General features: G+C 47.7%; 1 protein-coding gene and 2 pseudogenes across 1 annotated transcript; 2 read left to right on the top strand and 1 right to left on the bottom strand.

Annotated features, from left to right (window-relative positions):
- Positions 1-1,173, top strand: part of LOC135563931 (putative pre-mRNA-splicing factor ATP-dependent RNA helicase DHX32) — a 35,597-nt pseudogene extending 34,424 nt beyond the window's left edge.
- LOC135564043 (protein BCCIP homolog) lies at positions 1,024-12,170 on the bottom strand. Its single transcript, XM_065008456.1, is given in 7 exon segments — positions 1,024-1,516; positions 9,966-10,094; positions 10,349-10,551; positions 11,047-11,139; positions 11,426-11,581; positions 11,945-12,112; positions 12,114-12,170. Coding segments are annotated over 7 exon segments (1,059 nt in total). The 3' UTR covers positions 1,024-1,263.
- Positions 12,171-12,561: 391 nt separating this feature from the next.
- The window catches only part of LOC115120525 (uroporphyrinogen-III synthase-like), a 48,699-nt pseudogene continuing 42,434 nt past the window's right edge, over positions 12,562-18,826 (top strand).

Genomic DNA, 18,826 nt, shown 5'->3' with positions numbered 1-18,826 from the left:
TGACCCCCGAGGCCCCTCCCCTCTAACCTTCTCATCCAATGACCCCCGAGGCCCCTCCCCTCTAACCTTCTCATCCAATGGTTCAGTCAGACGGCCCCTCCAGTATTTCTATAATATCAGTGTTGTCTTCTCTCTGTAGGTTCTTCCAGACGGCCCCTCCTCCAATGACCTCCGAGGCCCCTCCTCCAATGACCCCCGAGGCCCCTCCCCTCTAACCAATAGTTCATCCAGACGGCCCCTCCAGTATTTCTGTAATATCAGTGTCTTCTCTCTGTAGGTTCATCCAGACGGCTCCTCAGTATTTCTATTACAACCTGCCTCCTAGTGAGAGTAAAGACCTACTACAGCACATTCTGGACCGGGACGGATCTGGACGTCAAGACAAGCAACAGACCCTGACAATCAACAGCAAAGCGGATAAGGACTGCAGTACCGTGGCTCAGTCTTATGACAGATGTGTGCTACAGTGACCTCTGGTGGAGAGCTTCAGCACTGCACCAACTTTTACTGAAAAGACAATCATCGTTGATGAGAACAGCGCTCCTCGGAGAACACCCAGACTTTTCACAATGTTGTTGTAGCCCCGAACTATGTCACCTGATTGACTCAGTGATTAGATGAATCAGGTGTGAGCTGTGGAATAGTTCACATATGGAACAGCTGGGGGGGTCGGGGGGGGGATCCCCCCGAGGAAAGTTTTGAAAAACCCCTGGGTTAGATCAACTTCCAAATGACTGACTTGCCGTACACTATTGTTCATATCTTTAATTCAGTCAGGTGGTAACTGCCTTGGTAATTTGATATTACAGTAAATAATTAGCTTATATTCTAATAAGAGTATCACCCCAATAAATGAATCCAGATCACCAAATCAAGTTTGAACGTCTGATATTCCTTCACAGAAAAATACACCATTTGCTCGATAACCCTAATATTGTGTAAGAAATTGTTTGTACTGAAATGTTAAAACAATCACTATGTTTTTTACATGAATCTGTAAATACAGTGCTTTGAACTACGACCGAAGGTCTGAAATTATTTATTTTGTCAAAAGATACATTTAAAAAATAAAAATAAAACCGCTGGGCTGAAGGGAACCGTTACAAAATGACATTATTCTCCGCTTAACAAAAAGCTTTCCAGTCCTTTCGATGTTTTGTATCGAATTTTACATTGCAAAAAGAATGATCCAGAGGGGCTTGTTTTAAAGACATCAGTCCTGTTTCGTTCACCAGAGGTTTTTTTTACTCTGTACGGTTTTGGTCACACGGTCAGGTATTCTTTGAGCTTGTCCATGACGGCTGACATCCTGTCTGCCGGGATGAGCATCACGGTACGCTGCGGCTTCATGGGGACGTCGTCGAAGGACCACCGCCCGCTCAGGACGCTGTCCGTCTCCTCCTGCACCGAGTAGTGGAACTTCATGGTGGCTTGCTGTAGTGGGGACATGGACAAATGGTCAAGACAGTGAATAGCCTCTACTGTATATAGCCTCTCTACTGGGCATATAGCCTCTCTACTGGGCATATAGCCTCTACTGGGCATATAGCCTCTCTACTGTATATAGCCTCTACTGTATATAGCCTCTACTGTATATAGCCTCTCTACTGTATATAGCCTCCTACTGTATATAGCCTCCCTACTGTATATAGCCTCCCTACTGTATATAGCCTCTCTACTGTATATAGCCTCTACTGTATATAGCTTCTCTACTGGTATATAGCCTCTACTGTATATAGCCCCTCTACTGTATATAGCCTCTCTACTGTATATAACTTCTCTACTGTATATAGCCCCTCTACTGTATATAGCTTCTCTCCTGTATATAGCCTCTCTACTGTATATAGCCTCTCTACTGTATATAGCTCTCTACTGTATATAACCCTCTACTGTATATAGCCTCTCTACTGTATGTAGCCCCTACTGTATACAGCCCCTACTGTATACAGACTCTCTACAGTATACAGCTTACTGTATACAGCCCCTACTGTATAGCCCTACTGTATACAGCCCCTACTGTATACAGCCCCTACTGTAGCCTCTACTGTATACAACCTCTATATAGCCTACTGTTGTAGCCTCTACTGTAGGGGGGCAGTAGTAGCCTAGTGGTTAGAGGGGAGGCAGGTAGCCTACTGGTATATAGGGGAGGCAGGTAGCCTCTGGTTAGAGGGAGGCAGTATACAGCCTATTGCCCTCTAGTATACAGCGCCTCTACTGGGGGTCTACTGGTTACAGGGGCACTGTATACAGCCTAGTGGTTAGAGGGGGGCAGGTAGCGCCTACTGTATACAGCCTCTAGTAGGGGGCCTACAGGTAGCCTAGTGGTCTAGGGGGACAGCCTCTACTGTATACAGCCTCTATAGTGGGATATAAGCCTCTAGTGGTATATAACCTCTGGTTAGAGGGGGAGGCAGGTAGCCTAGTGGTTAGAGGGGGGGGACAGGTAGCCTAGTGGTTAGAGGGGGGACAGGTAGCCTAGTGGTTAGAGGGGGGCAGGTAGCCTAGTGGTTAGAGAGGGGGGGGAGGTAGTCTAGTGGTTAGAGGGGGGCAGGTAGTCTAGTGGTTAGAGGGGGGGGCAGGTAGCCTAGTGGTTAGAGGGGGAGGCAGGTAGCCTAGTGGTTAGAGGGGGAGGCAGGTAGTCTAGTGGTTAGAGGGGGGCAGGTAGCCTAGTGGTTAGAGGGGAGGGGGGGCAGGTAGTCTAGTGGTTAGAGGGGAGGCAGGTAGCCTAGTGGTTAGAGGGGGAGGCAGGTAGTCTAGTGGTTAGAGGGGGGGCAGGTAGTCTAGTGGTTAGAGGGGGGCAGGTAGTCTAGTGGTTAGAGGGGGGCAGGTAGTCTAGTGGTTAGAGGGGGAGACAGGTAGCCTAGTGGTTAGAGGGGGGCAGGTAGCCTAGTGGTTAGAGGGGGGCAGGTAGTCTAGTGGTTAGAGGGGGACAGGTAGTCTAGTGGTTAGAGGGGGGGCAGGTAGTCTAGTGGTTAGAGGGGGGGCAGGTAGTCTAGTGGTTAGAGGGGGGAGGCAGGTAGCCTAGTGGTTAGAGGGGGGAGGCAGGTAGTCTAGTGGTTAGAGGGGGCAGGTAGCCTAGTGGTTAGAGGGGGGGCAGGTAGTCTAGTGGTTAGAGGGGGAGGCAGGTAGTCTAGTGGTTAGAGGGGGGCAGGTAGCCTAGTGGTTAGAGGGGGAGGCAGGTAGTCTAGTGGTTAGGGGGGAGGCAGGTAGTCTAGTGGTTAGAGGGGGGCAGGTAGTCAGTGGTTAGAGGGGGAGGCAGGTAGCCTAGTGGTTAGAGGGGGAGGCAGGTAGCCTAGTGGTTAGAGGGGGCAGGTAGCCTAGTGGTTAGAGGGGGCAGGTAGTCTAGTGGTTAGAGGGGGAGGCAGGTAGCCTAGTGGTTAGAGGGGGGCAGGTAGTCTAGTGGTTAGGGGGGCAGGTAGCCCAGTGGTTAGAGGGGGAGGCAGGTAGCCTAGTGGTTAAGGGGGACAGGTAGCCTAAGTGGTTAGAGGGGGAGGCAGGTAGCCTAGTGGTTAGAGGGGGGGCAGGTAGTCTAGTGGTTAGAGGGGAGGCAGGTAGTCTAGTGGTTAGAGGGGGGGGACAGGCGCCTAGTGGTTAGAGGGATCCAGGTAGTCTAGTGGTTATCAGGCAGGTAGGTAGCCTAGTGGTTGGGGCAGGTAGCCTGGGTGGTTAGAGGGGGAGGCAGGTAGCCTGGTGAAACAGCCAGGGGGATGATGGTAGTCTAGTGGTTAGGGGGGGGAGGCAGGTAGTCCAGTGGTTAGAGGGGGGGGGCAGGTAGTCTGGTGGTTAGAGGGGGAGGCAGGTAGTCTAGTGGTTAGAGGGGAGGCAGGTAGCCAGTGGTTAGAGGGGGGGGCAGGTAGTCTAGTGGTTAGAGGGGGAGGCAGGTAGCCTAGTGGTTAGAGGGGGGCAGGTAGCCTAGTGGTTAGAGGGGGGGCAGGTAGCCTAGTGGTTAGGGGGGGCAGGTAGTCTAGTGGTTAGAGGGAGGCAGGTAGCCTAGTGGTTAGAGGGGGCAGGTAGTCTAGTGGTTAGAGGGGGGCAGGTAGTCTAGTGGTTAGAGGGGAGGCAGGTAGCCTAGTGGTTAGAGGGGGGGGGCAGGTAGTCTAGTGGTTAGAGGGGGAGGCAGGTAGCCTAGTGGTTAGAGGTCTTGGCAGGTAGTACAGTAAAGAGGGGAGGCAGGTCTTGGTTGGGGGGGAGGCAGGTAGTCAGTGGTTAGAGGGGGAGGCAGTTAGCCTAGTGGTTAGATCTGGGCAGGTAGTCTAGTGGTTGACAGGTAGTCTAGTGGTTAGAGGGCAGGTAGTCTAGTGGTTAGAGGGGGACAGTAACTGAGTGGTTAGAGGGGTGGGGGCAGGTAGTCTAGTGGTTGACAGGTGGGGGGCAAGTCTGGAGAGGGGGTGGAACAAGGCAGGTAACCCCAGTGTTCCCGAGAGCGTGTCTTGTAGACAGTCTTAATCTGGAGAGCTCGTTAAGTCTAAAAGTGGTTGAAAACAGTAGCCTAGTAATCTAGAGGGGCAGGTAGCTAGTGGTTGAGGGGCAGGTAAGTGGTTGAGGGGGGGCAGGTAGTCTTACTGACATCAGGGGGCAGTAGTCTAGTGGTTAGACTGGGCAGGTAGTCTAGTGGTTGACAGTACTAGTAATCTGGGAGAATGATGGTGTCTATGTTTTTAATAGTAGGGACAGCTGTCTAGTGGTTACATAATCTGGAGAGCGTAGTCTAGTGGTGACAGTACAGGTAAGTCAAATATGTCAGTTGGGGGACAGTAGTCTTGGTTAGAGGGGGGGGACAGGTATCTGAGAGAGGGGGGCTCTAGTGGTTAGAGGGTTCAGTACAGTGGTAATCTGCAGGAGCCTAGTGGTTTCCTAGCCTGTGGTTAGACACTACAGTAATCTGAGTGCGTGTCTTGTTGACAGTACAGTAATCTGAGAGCGTGTCTTGTTGAGCAGTAGTCTTGTCTTGTTGACAGTAGCCTAGTAATCTGAGAGCATGTCTTGTGACAGTACAGTAATCTGAGAGGTGTCTTGTGACAGTACAGTAATCTAGCGTGTCTGAGGGAGCAGTACAGTAGTCTTGGTTGACAGTACTAGTGGTCTAGAGTGTCTTGGCGTGTTAGAGGGGGCAGTACAGTGGTCTGAGAGCACGTCTTGTTGACAGTACTAGTAATCTGAGAGCATGTCAGGTAGTCAGTAATCTAGAGCGTGTCTTGTGACAGGTAATCTGAGAGGTGTCTTGCTGACAGTACTGTAATCTAGTGGAGACGTCTTGTTGACAGACAGTAGTCAGTAATTGAGGAGACAGGTAGTCTAGTGGTTGACAGTACAGGTAATCTGAGAGCATGTCTTGTTGACAGTACAGTAATCTGAGAGCAGGTAGTCTAGTGGTTGTCTTGCAGTACAGTAATCTGAGAGCGTGTCTTGTTGACAGTACAGTAATCTGAGAGGGGGCGTGTCTGACAGTGGTTGACAGTACAGTAATCTGAGAGTCTAGTGTCTTGTTGACAGTACAGTAATCTGAGAGCGTGTCTTGTTGACAGTCTTGTTGACAGTAGCCTAGTAATCTGAGAGCAGTAGTAATCTGTGGCTTGTCTTGTTGACAGTACAGTAATCTGAGAGCGTGTCTTGTTGACAGTACAGTAATCTGAGAGCAGTGACAGTGTGTCTAGCATGTCTTGACAGTAATCTGAGAGGTCTTGTTGACAGTACAGTAATCTGAGAGCGTGTCTTGTTGACAGTAATCTGACAGTAATCTGAGTGGTCTTGCTGACAGTACAGTAATCTGAGAGCACGTCTTGTTGACAGTACAGTAATCTGAGAGCGTGTCTTGTTGACTGACAGTAATCTGAGAGCGTGTCTTGTTGACAGTACAGTAATCTGAGAGCGTCTTGTTGACAGTGTGACAGTACAGTAATCTGAGAGCGTTGTGACAGTGTAATTGCTGACAGTTACAGTAATCTGAGAGCATGCCTTGTTGACAGTACAGTAATCTGAGAGCGTGTCTTGCTGACAGTGAGCGTGACTGCTGACAGTACAGTAATCTGAGAGTTGAGGCAGTACAGTGGTAAGCCGTCTTGTTCTGTAATCTGAGGCACGTCTTGTTGACAGTACAGTAATCTGAGAGCACGTCTTGTTGACAGTACAGTAATCTGAGAGCGTGTCTTGGTTGACAGTAATCTGAGAGCGTGTCTTGCTGACAGTACAGTGGGCAGGTAGTCTGAGAGAGGGGGCACGTGTCTTGTGGTTAAGGGGAGCAGGTAGTCTTGTTGACAGTAATCTGAGAGCACGTCTTGTTGACAGTACAGTAACTAAGCGTGTCTTGCTGAGAGTAAAGAGCTGTCTTGCTGACAGTACAGTAATCTGAGAGCGTGTCTTGCCCCCTGACAGTACAGTAATCTGAGAGCGTTCTTGTTGACAGTACTGTAATCTGAGAGGCGTGTCTTGTTGACAGTAAGTAGGCGTGTCTGCCCCCAGTACAGTAAACTGAAGGTCTTGTTGACAGTACAGTAATCTGAGAGCGTGTCTTGCCCCCAGTACAGTAACTGAGAGCGTGTCTTGTTGACAGAGGCGTGTCCCCCACTGTTGAGCGTGTCTGCCCCAGTACTGAGAGCGTGTCTGACCCCCATGAACAAGGCAGTTGACCCCCACAGTAAGGTGTCTTGTTGAAATACGTAGATCTTAACTGACTGCCTGTTGACAGTACAGTAATCTGAGAGCGTGTCTTGTTGACAGTACAGTAATCTGAGAGCGTGTCTTGTTGACAGTACAGTAATCTGAGAGCGTGTCTTGTTGACAGTACAGTAATCTGAGAGCGTACCGTCTTGTTGACAGTACAGTAATCTGAGAGCGTGTCTTGTTGACAGTCACAGTAATCTGAGAGCGTGTCTTGTTGACAGTACAGTAATCTGCCAGAGCGTGTCTTGTTGACAGTACAGTAATCTGATGGAGCGTGTCTTGTTGACAGTACAGTAATCTGAGAGCGTGTCTTGTTGAGAGTACAGTAATCTGAGAGCGTGTCTTTTGACAGTACAGTAATCTGAGAGCGTGTCTTGTTGACAGTACAGTAAATATGTGACAGTACAGTAATCTGAGAGCGTGTCTTGTTGACAGTACAGTAATCTGAGAGCGTGTCTTGTTGACAGTACAGTAATCTGAGAGCGTGTCTTGTTGACAGTACAGTAATCTGAGAGCGTGTCTTGTTGACAGTACAGTAATCTGAGAGCGTGTCTTGTTGACAGTACAGTAATCTGAGAGCGTGTCTTGTTGACAGTACAGTAATCTGAGAGCGTGTCTTGTTGACAGTACAGTAATCTGAGAGCGTGTCTTGTTGACAGTACAGTAATCTGAGAGCGTGTCTTGTTGACAGTACAGTAATCTGAGAGCGTGTCTTGTTGACAGTACAGTAATCTGAGAGCGTGTCTTGTTGACAGTACAGTAATCTGAGAGCGTGTCTTGTTGACAGTACAGTAATCTGAGAGCGTGTCTTGTTGACAGTACAGTAATCTGAGAGCGTGTCTTGTTGACAGTACAGTAATCTGAGAGCGTGTCTTGTTGACAGTACAGTAATCTGAGAGCAGTTAATCTGAGCGTGTCTTGTTGACAGTACAGTAATCTGAGCGTGTCTTGTCTTGTTGACAGTACAGTACAGTAATCTGAGAGCGTGTCTTGTTGACAGTAATCTGAGAGCGTGTCTTGCTGACAGTACAGTAATCTGAGAGCACGTCTTGTTGACAGTACAGTAATCTGAGAGCGTGTCTTGTTGACAGTACAGTAATCTGAGAGCGTGTCTTGTTGACAGTACAGTAATCTGAGAGCGTGTCTTGTTGACAGTACAGTAATCTGAGAGCATGTCTTGTTGACAGTACAGTAATCTGAGAGCACGTCTTGTTGACAGTACAGTAATCTGAGAGCATGTCTTGTTGACAGTACAGTAATCTGAGAGCATGTCTTGTTGACAGTACAGTAATCTGAGAGCATGTCTTGTTGACAGTACAGTAATCTGAGAGCGTGTCTTGTTGACAGTACAGTAATCTGAGAGCGTGTCTTGTTGACAGTACAGTAATCTGAGAGCGTGTCTTGTTGACAGTACAGTAATCTGAGAGCACGTCTTAATCTAGCATGTGTTGTAGAGTTAATCTGAGTTGTTGACAGTACAGTAATCTGAGAGCGTGTCTTGTTGACAGTACAGTAATCTGAGAGCATGTCTTGTTGACAGTACAGTAATCTGAGAGAGCATGTCTTGTTGACAGTCTTGTCGTGTCTTGCTGACAGTACAGTAATCTGAGAGCGTGTCTTGTTGACAGTACAGTAATCTGAGAGCACGCCTTGTTGACAGTACAGTAATCTGAGAGCACGTCTTGTTGACAGTACAGTAATCTGCAACAGAACATGTTTTAACATTATGAAATGTAAATCAAAAAACTGAGTTTCTTATTGGACAACTGCAGGTAGTCCATCCCTGTTTCAGGATGTTTTCTTTGGAGTTGTGACCCTAATGAACATGACCCAGGTGGGATAACTGAAAGAGAAAGGGGAGGTAACTGGACTCTGCTGCTTAGAGGGGCAGGGTGATCTGTGGGGGTTAGACAGACTCACTGTAGCTGTTTAGAGGGGCAGGGTGATTTGTGGGGGTTAGACAGACTCACTGTAGCTGTTTGTAGAGTGGCAGGGCGATCTGTGGGGGTTAGACAGAGACTCACTGTAGCTGTTTGTGGAGGGGCAGGGTGATCTGTGGGGGTTAGGGTTAGACAGAGACTCACTGTAGCTGTTTAGAGGGCAGGGTGATCTGTGGGGGTTAAACAGAGACTCACTGTAGCTGTTTAGAGGGGCAGGGTGATCTGTGGGGGTTAGACAGAGACTCACTGTAGCTGTTTAGAGGGGCAGGGCGATCTGTGGGGGTTAGACAGACTCACTGTAGCTGTTTGTGGAGTGGCAGGGTGATCTGTGGGGGTTAGGTTAGACAGAGACTCACTGTAGCTGTTTGTGGAGGGCAGGGCGATCTGTTGACAGACTCACTGTAGCTGTTTGTGGAGGGTTAGACAGACTCACTGTAGCTGTTTGTGGAGAGGCAGGGCGATCTGTGGGGGTTAGACAGAGACTCACTGTAGCTGTTTGTGGAGGGGCAGGGTGATCTGTGGGGGTTAGGGTTAGACAGAGACTCACTGTAGCTGTTTGTGGAGAGGCAGGGTGATCTGTGGGGGTTAGGGTTAGACAGAGACTCACTGTAGCTGTTTGTGGAGGGGCAGGGCGATCTGTGGGGTTAGACAGAGACTCACTGTAGCTGTTTGTAGGAGGGGCAGGGCAGATCTGTGGGGGTTAGGGTTAGACAGAGACTCACTGTAGCTGTTTGTGGAGAGGCAGGGGCAGGGACAGAGACTCACTGTAGCTATTTGTGGAGGGGCAGGGCGATCTGTGGGGGTTAGACAGAGACTCACTGTAGCCGTTTGTGGAGGGGCAGGGTGATCTGTGGGGGTTAGGGTTAGACAGAGACTCACTGTAGCTGTTTGTGGAGAGGCAGGGTGATCTGTGGGGGTTAGACAGACTCACTGTAGCTGTTTGTGGAGGGGCAGGGCGATCTGTGGGGTTAGACAGACTCACTGTAGCTGTTTGTAGAGTGGCAGGGCGATCTGTGGGGTTAGGGTTAGACAGACTCACTGTAGCTGTTTGTGGAGGGGCAGGATGATCTGTGGGGGGTTAGACAGACTCACTGTAGCTGTTTGTGAAGAGGCAGGGCGATCTGTGGGGGTTAGACAGAGACTCACTGTAGCTGTTTGTGGAGAGGCAGGGCGATCTGTGGGGGTTAGACAGACTCACTGTAGCTGTTTGTGGAGAGGCAGGGTGATCTGTGGGGGTTAGGGTTAGACAGACTCACTGTAGCTGTTTGTGAAGGGGCAGGGCGATCTGTGGGGGTTAGACAGAGACTCACTGTAGCTGTTTGTGGAGAGGCAGGGCGATCTGTGGGGGTTAGACAGACTCACTGTAGCTGTTTGTGGGAGGCAGGGGCGATCTGTGGGGGGTTAGACAGAGACTCACTGTAGCTGTTTGTGGAGGGGATCTGTGGGGGGTTAGACAGAGACTCACTGTAGCTCTGTGGAGGGGCAGGGGATCTGTGGGGTTAGACAGAGACTCACTGTAGCTGTTTGTGGAGGGCAGGGTGATCTGTGGGGTTAGGGTTAGACAGAGACTCACTGTAGCTGTTTGTGGAGAGGCAGGGCGATCTGTGGGGGTTAGACAGACTCACTGTAGCTGTTTGTGGAGAGGCAGGGCGATCTGTGGGGGTTAGGGTTAGACAGAGACTCACTGTAGCTGTTTGTGGAGGGGCAGGGCGATCTGTGGGGGTTAGGCTTAGACAGAGACTCACTGTAGCTGTGGAGGGGCAGGGCGATTGTGGAGAGGCAGGGCGATCTGTGGGGGCACGTTGATGAACCTCTCGCTGAGCAGCAGTCCCACAGGCTTACTGGTGTCGTTGAGGACCTTCTCCAGATCGTCTGTCATAGTATGGGGACAACTCTTCTCACACTGACCCAGGATCAGATCCTTTACCTCCTCCACACACTGGACACCCTGTGGACGGATCAGAACACAGTTACTAACATATAGACCTTATTCACCAGACTGCCGTGATTGGTCAAAATGCAGGCTAGTGCAGTAGGCAGGAAGAGGAAGTAAGCTAATACATTGATCTTTCCTCAAGGTCGACCTTTTAAAATATCAGATTCAGACAGAGAGAAGAGTGAACGACAATGTCTTTTATCTCTTAACATCTCATTGGTTGAGAAAATGTCAAGTTTAGTGATTTCACAGATTATATATATTTTTTTATTTATTTAACCTTTATTTAACTAGGCAAGTCAGTTATAAGAACAAATTCTTATTTACAATGACAGCCTACCGGGGAACAGTGGGGTTAACTGCCTTGTTCAGGCGCAGAATGACAGATTTTTACCTTGTCAGCTCGGGGGATTTGATCTAGCAACCTTTTAGGTTACTGGCCCAATGCTCTGACCGCTAGGCTACCTGCCACCCCAAATAGATAACATAACATCTGACTGTACCTACCTTTCTCTCAGTGAGGTTGAGCATGCTGATGAAACCAAACACCTCATCGGCTGGATCCTCGTCATCATCGCTGTCCTCTGGCACCTCTGCTTGCTGACAACAAAACAAGCAGAAAGACTTACATGATGCTACTGAATTCATATCAATTGTTCTCCGTTGGATGTGGGAGAAGGAAACTGGAGCTAGAAATACAAGCATTTCGCTACACCCACAATAGCATCTGCTAAACATGAATACAACTGATTTGATACGACGAATACAACTGATTTGAAGAGAGCATATGTGTGTAATCATATTTTGGGAGTTTAATATAATACGTTAAATTGTATGATGCATATTTAGTGATGGTCTGATAGTCTCAACGCGTCTGGTTTCTTACCCTGATGACGCTTCCAATATGATTCTGCTGGATGAGGAGATCGGTCAACTCGGATGTATTGACACGAGCCTTCAGAAACAGCTGTTGCATGAGTTTCTTGACCCCGTTGTAGTCATTGTGAGTAATGGCATGGGCCTCAAAGTCTACAATGACCTCCTGAAACAAACAAAAAATGTTTTTTAATACAAGTCCCGACTCCCGAGACAATGTTTTGGACTTGATGGGGACGGTTTTAGTGTCAATACTGGTTTCGATTGTGTTGTTTGTCTAAACTACTCTTATGGTTTTTAAGTGTGTAAATGTTCATGCATTTCACTATTTATCTAGTTTAAAACTCTGAAGTGATCGACTGGCAATGTTTAGCATGTCCCTAGCATACTTAACCATCGTTAACTAGATTGATATGAACAGTTGTTTAAAAAAAAGCTATCTATCTATCTAACCCATCTAACACGTTTAGCCAATGCTAGCTAGCCTGCTAGGCCAGGAATATAGCGTTCACTAGAGACATTATCCTACTTCATTGATCTCCTCTTCTGATCCGCTGTCATTCTCTAATGAATTCCCGTCGTTTTCCAATCCTTCATCAGAGCTGTTATCCTCACTATCAGTGGGATTTTCTCCTTTTCCAACTGCTCGTCTTTTCGCTGAAGAAGCCATGCTGCCTAAACAGATACCACGCGTATGGGGAAAGGGATTAAAGTGGAGTTGGTGTACTGAGAAACTGAGACACTGTAGCGGCCATTTTGGATCAATTGTTGCATGCTTCGTTATGCTTGGAATGTCCGAGTGTGGAACCGCAATGGCGTCCAGTTTCTCATTCTGACAGCAGAATGGAATAAACCATTTTGATTAAAAGGGATATATATATTGTATTTTAAATTATATTTAAAATATGTTAGAATATTGTTTACTGAACTGTTCCAGAAGAAAAAAACAAACGATTACTTTCTATAATTGTAACTGTAGTGATAAAATTCATTGTTATTGCTCAAGTATTATCCTAACAAAACATGACTATTTTGATGTCCCCTATTTTCTCGTTTTAGTAGTAGCCATGAAGCCAGCTGGAGGAAGAGCTTGAGGTACAGTGTTTGTGTACATCCAATTGTTGTTGATTTTTCTACGGTTTCTGTTCATTTTCTGTTGACTTGAAAACGAAAACTAGTTAGCTCAATAGTTAAGCATGATAATTATTGTGTGTGCAGTTATTGTTTTATGGTTGCGTCTACGATGCCAAGTAATGTATCGCGTTGGCTCAGAAGTGACAGCTCCATATTTGAATTGTATTGCATAACATAACAACATTGCAAGTACATAAAACGTACAGTACACTGGTGCATGAGAGACCCGAGCTCTACAGCTGACTGAATAACACCGCATGCCTCTAATTGATAAATGGTCCGAGCTATGAAAACAGTTGATTCATGGCTCAACAGCATTGTTATCAGTAGGCGACATATGACAGGCGCTGGGTGTAACGTTAGCCCTCTACGGGGTTACACACCCCCGTCAACCTTCTGTTCGGAAGCTACTGCACCGGGTCAGTCATTCAGTTTATAATCTCACTAAATAGTGTAAATCTGCATTCAGTGGATTTTTTTTAATGTGTTAACGATGTTCATCATTGACAGACGGTAACATTACGTTGTATCCCTTCTTGTCTTATTCCACAGGGCTCTGAGTCATCTGTCGAAATGCATGTGTTGCTTCTGAAAGAACCAAGAGAGGGAGGCTCTGGACCAGATCCTTACATCAAGGTACAGTAGAGAAACATATGTTGTATTGATATTTGCAGCTTGCATGTGCATTCTATTCTGTTCTATTCAATCCTATTATACTCTACACCTATTATAATCCATTATAGGATGGGTGGTTCTAATCCTGAATGCTGATTGGTTAAAACCGCAGTCCATCCGACGTCTGTTCCATAAATTACCACCGGTTAAATCTATGACGTTAAAATGCCTATTTACTCTGTTCCATCTGACTGCGCAATCCACCGTCTCATCAGCCCAGCCAGGCAATTTATAAACTTGATCTCCACTATAAAAAGCATCTAGACATTATCTCACATTTATTTTAGACTAACAGTTAGTTTTCAAATGTTTCTCTGACATTTGCAACATTGTTTCAATATTTAAATTAGATCTCCAGCTGTCCCGTAGTAATGAATGAGTCTGAAGTCGGACGAGACAGACAGGCAGCGTTTCTCAGCCAGTCTAAATCATGAATCAGTTGGCATCATTTTTATGGATACATACTGTACAAACAGGTCAAACAAAACGAAGTGCAGCTAGTTTGCAGTCTTTCTAGCTTCAGTTTGAAGTGATTGTGTTAGCTGTGTTGTTGGTTAGCTCCTCTGAACAACAGTGTCCTGATGAGAGAGCACATGTTCTACTCCGGGTGAAATCGTGGATCATTAGCTCATTGTTATGGATGTGTCCAAATAAACGTCACTAGAAAACAGCTGAAACAAACGCAAATACAGCTACTTTGCTGTTATTCTGTTTGCGCTTTTTGACCTGACCTGCCAATGGAAATTTAGAAGAACAGAACAGATACAGAACAAAAGTTGGCTCCACAGATACAGAACAACAAGCAAAGGATAAGAACAACAAACGTTGTCCCAGATACCAGTATGTCCCAATGGAACATTTAGATACAGAACAGAACAGATACAGAACAAAGACTGAACCTCTGGGTCGGGTCCACAGATACAGAACAACAAGACTGAACAACTGGGTCGCATCCATTGATACAGAACAAAAAGACTGAACCTCTGGGTCGGGTCCACAGACAGAACAAAAAGACTGAACCTCTGGGTCGGGTCCCACAAAAAGATACGGGTCGGGTCCAGAACAAAAGACTGAACCTCTGGGTCGGGTCCACAGATACAGAACAAAAGAAATGACTGGGTCGGGGACAGATACAGAACAAAAAGACTGACTGGGTCGGGCATCCACAGATACAGAACAAAAAAGACTGAACGACTGGGTCCCGTCCATAGATCAGAACGACTGGGTCGGGTCCACAGATACAGAACAAAAAGACTGAACGACTGGGTCGGGTCCATAGATACAGAACGACTGGGTCGGGTCCACAGATACAGAACGACTGGGTCGGGTCCATAGATACAGAAAAAAGAATAAATGACTGGGTCACGTCCACAGATACAGAACATAAAGACTGGAACGACTGGGTCGGGTCCACAGATACAGAACAAAAGATAATGAGTCCACAGATACAGAACATAAAGATGAACCCTGGTCGGGCCCACAGATACAGAACAAAAAGATGAACCTCTGGGTCGGGTCCACAGATACAGAACAAAAAGACTGAATGACTGTCGGGCCCACAGATACAGAACAAAAAGACTGAACGACTGGGTCCACAGATACAGAACAAAAGACTGAATGACTCAAGAAGCTGGGTCCATTGATACAGAACAAAAGACTGAACGACTGGGTCGGGTCTCTAGCAACCAAACCGATAGAACGAATGACCAACCAGCTTGGGTAGCAACCCTAGATTTGTATCGGCACTATATCTTGTTGAAAGATGAAATATCATGAATAAATTCATCAATATATATATATATATATTTATTTAATGAAAATATGTGAATCATTATTTGAATTGGGTAACCCGTTTATAAAATGAGAGTGCCCTCGAAGCTGGTGTTTTGGTGGATATATTGTAAACAATGGACAACAAACATCCGTCACAATATATCCTCGAAACACCGTCTTCTCGGGCATTATAACCTCAATGTATAATGGGTGACTGTGTAACAGTGAATTTTATTTTATTTTATTTACAGAACTCTTTTGTACTTACAGGAGCTGGCATCGCGTGGACACAATGCAACCTTAATTCCTGTGTTGTCGCTATATTCGTTTCCTTGAACACTTTGTCAGACAAGGTGAGTACCCTTTATATACATCAAAGTGTTGATTTGAAGATCGAAAGTTTGGTAACATTTTACTGGGACACCGAGCGTCATAAGCCTCAAAATATGTCATAATAATAATAATAATAATAATAATAGCTGACATAACTTGTCATAATATGGTTATAACACTGTTATGACACATGTATATTTAGACCTATTGCGTTACTTTATGACTGGTTAGGACACTGACTAAACCTACCAAGGTTAGTTACTTTATGACTGGTTAGGACACTGACTAAACCTACCAAGGTTAGTTACTTTATGACTGGTTAGGACACTGACTAAACCTACCAAGGTGAGTTACTTTATGGCTGGTTAGACACTGACTAAACCACAAGGTTGACTTTATGGCGTTGGTTAAACTGACTAAACCTACCAAGGTTAGTTACTTTATGTCTGGTTAGGACACTGACTAAACCTACCACGGTTAGTTACTTTATGACTGGTTAGGACACTGACTAAACCTACCAAGGTTAGTTTTACATTTACATTTAAGTCATTTAGCAGACGCTCTTATCCAGAGCGACTTACAAATTGGTGCATTCACCTTATGACCTCCAGTGGAACAGTAGTGCATCTAAATCTTTTCAGGGAGGGGGTGAGAGGGATTACTTTATCCTATCCTAGGTATTCCTTAAAGAGGTGGGGTTTCAGGTGTCTCCGGAAGGGTGGTGATTGACTCCCGCTGTCCTGGCGTCGTGAGGGAGTTTGTTCCACCATTGGGGGCCAGAGCAGCGAACAGTTTTGACTGGGCTGAGCGGGGAACTGTACTTCCTCAGTGGTAGGGAGGCGAGCAGGCCAGAGGTGGATGAACCAGTGCCCTTGTTTGGGTGTAGGGCCTGATCAGAGCCTGGAGGTACTGAGGTGCCGTTCCCCTCACAGCTCCGTGAGGCAAGCACCATGGTCTTGTAGCGGATGCGAGCTTCAACTGGAAGCCAGTGGAGGAGCGAGGAGCGGGGTGACGTGGAGAGAACTTGGGAAGGTTGAACACCAGACGGGCTGCGGCGTTCTGGATGAGTTGTAGGGTTTAATGGCACAGGCAGGGGAGCCCAGCCAACAGCGAGTTGCAGTAATCCAGACGGGAGATGACAAGTGCCTGATAAAGTAATCCCTCTCACCCCTCCCCTGAAAAGATTTAGATGCACTACTGTTCCACTGGAGGTCATAAGGTGAATGCACCAATTTGTAAGTCGCTCTGGATAAGAGCGTCTGCTAAATGACTTAAATGTAAATGTAATTAGGACCTGCGCCGCTTCCTGTGTGAGGCAGGGTTTACTCTGCGGATGTTGTAGAGCATGAACCTACAGGAACGGGCCACCGCCTTGATGTTAGTTGAGAACGACAGGGTGTTGTCCAGGATCACGCCAAGGTTCTTAGCGCTCTGGGAGGAGGACACAATGGAGTTGTCAACCGTGATGGCGAGATCATGGAACGGGCAGTCCTTCCCCGGGAGGAAGAGCAGCTCCGTCTTGCCGAGGTTCAGCTTTGAGGTGGTGATCCGTCATCCACACGGATATGTCTGCCAGACATGCAGAGATGCGATTCGCCACTGGTCATCAGAAGGGGGAAAGGAGAAGATTAATTGTGTGTCGTCTGCATAGCAATGATAGGAGAGACCATGTGAGGTTATGACAGAGCCAAGTGACTTGGTGTATAGCGAGAATAGGAGAGGGCCTAGAACAGAGCCCTGGGGGACACCAGTGGTGAGAGCACGTGGTGTGGAGACGGATTCTCGCCACGCCACCTGGTAGGGAGCGACCTGTCAGGTAGGACGCAATCCAAGCGTGGGCCGCCGGAGATGCCCAACTCGGAGAGGGTGGAGAGGAGGATCTGATGGTTCACAGTATCGAAGGCAGCCGATAGGTCTAGAAGGATGAGAGCAGAGGAGAGAGAGTTAGCTTAGCAGTGCGGAGCGCTCCGTGATACAGAGAAGAGCAGTCTCAGTTGAATGACTAGTCTTGAAACCTGACTGATTTGGATCAAGAAGGTCATTCTGAGAGAGATAGCGGGAGAGCTGGCCAAGGACGGCACGTTCAAGAGTTTTGAGAGAAAAGAAAGAAGGATACTGGTCTGTAGTTGTTGACATCGGAGGGATCGAGTGTAGGTTTTTTCAGAAGGTGCAACTCTCGCTCTCTTGAAGACGGAAGGGACGTAGCCAGCGGTCAGGGATGAGTTGATGAGCGAGGTGAGGTAAGGGAGAAGGTCTCCGGAAATGGTCTGGAGAAGAGAGGAGGGGATAGGGTCAAGCGGGCAGGTTGTTGGGCGCCGGCCGTCACAAGACGCGAGATTTCATCTGGAGAGAGAGGGGAGAAAGAGGTCAGAGCACAGGGTAGGGCAGTGTGAGCAGAACCAGCGGTGTCGTTTGACTTAGCAAACGAGGATCGGATGTCGTCGACCTTCTTTTCAAAATGGTTGACGAAGTCATCTGCAGAGAGGAGGAGGGGGAGGGGGAGGAGGATTCAGGAGGGAGGAGAAGGTTGCAAAGAGCTTCCTAGGGTTAGAGGCAGATGCTTGGAATTTAGAGTGGTAGAAAGTGGCTTTAGCAGCAGAGAGAGAAGAGGAAAATGTAGAGAGGAGGGAGTGAAAGGATGTCAGGTCCGCAGGGAGGCGAGTTTTCCTCCATTTCCGCTCGGCTGCCCGGAGCCCTGTTCTGTGAGCTCGCAATGAGTCGTCGAGCCACGGAGCGGGAGGGGAGGACCGAGCCGGCCTGGAGGATAGGGGACATAGAGAGTCAAAGGATGCAGAAAGGGAGGAGAGGAGGGTTGAGGAGGCAGAATCAGGAGATAGGTTGGAGAAGGTTTGAGCAGAGGGAAGAGATGATAGGATGGAAGAGGAGAGAGTAGCGGGGGGAGAGAGAGCGAAGGTTGGGACGGCGCGATACCATCCGAGTAGGGGCAGTGTGGGAAGTGTTGGATGAGAGCGAGAGGGAAAAGGATACAAGGTAGTGGTCGGAGACTTGGAGGGGAGTTGCAACGAGGTTAGTGGAAGAACAGCATCTAGTAAAGATGAGGTCGAGCGTATTTCCTGCCTTGTGAGTAGGGGGGAAGGTGAGAGGGGTGAGGTCAAAAGAGGAGAGGAGTGGAAAGAAGGAGGCAGAGAGGAATGAGTCAAAGGTAGGCGTGGGGAGGTTAAAGTCGCCCAGAACTGTGAGAGGTGAGCCGTCCTCAGGAAAGGAGCTTATCAAGGCATCAAGCTCATTGATGAACTCTCCGAGGGAACCTGGAGGGCGATAAATGATAAGGATGTTAAGCTTGAAAGGGCTGGTAACTGTGACAGCATGGAATTCAAAGGAGGCGATAGACAGATGGGTAAGGGGAGAAAAGAGAGAATGACCACTTGGGAGAGATGAGGATCCCGGTGCCACCACCCCGCTGACCAGAAGCTCTGGGGTGTGCGAGAACACGTGGGCAGACGAAGAGAGAGCAGTAGGAGTAGCAGTGTTGTCT

Source organism: Oncorhynchus nerka, linkage group LG23, assembly GCF_034236695.1.
Source record: "Oncorhynchus nerka isolate Pitt River linkage group LG23, Oner_Uvic_2.0, whole genome shotgun sequence".
In the NCBI taxonomy this organism is placed as follows: Eukaryota; Metazoa; Chordata; class Actinopteri; order Salmoniformes; family Salmonidae; genus Oncorhynchus; species Oncorhynchus nerka.
This window is presented reverse-complemented; position numbering and strand designations above follow the sequence as displayed.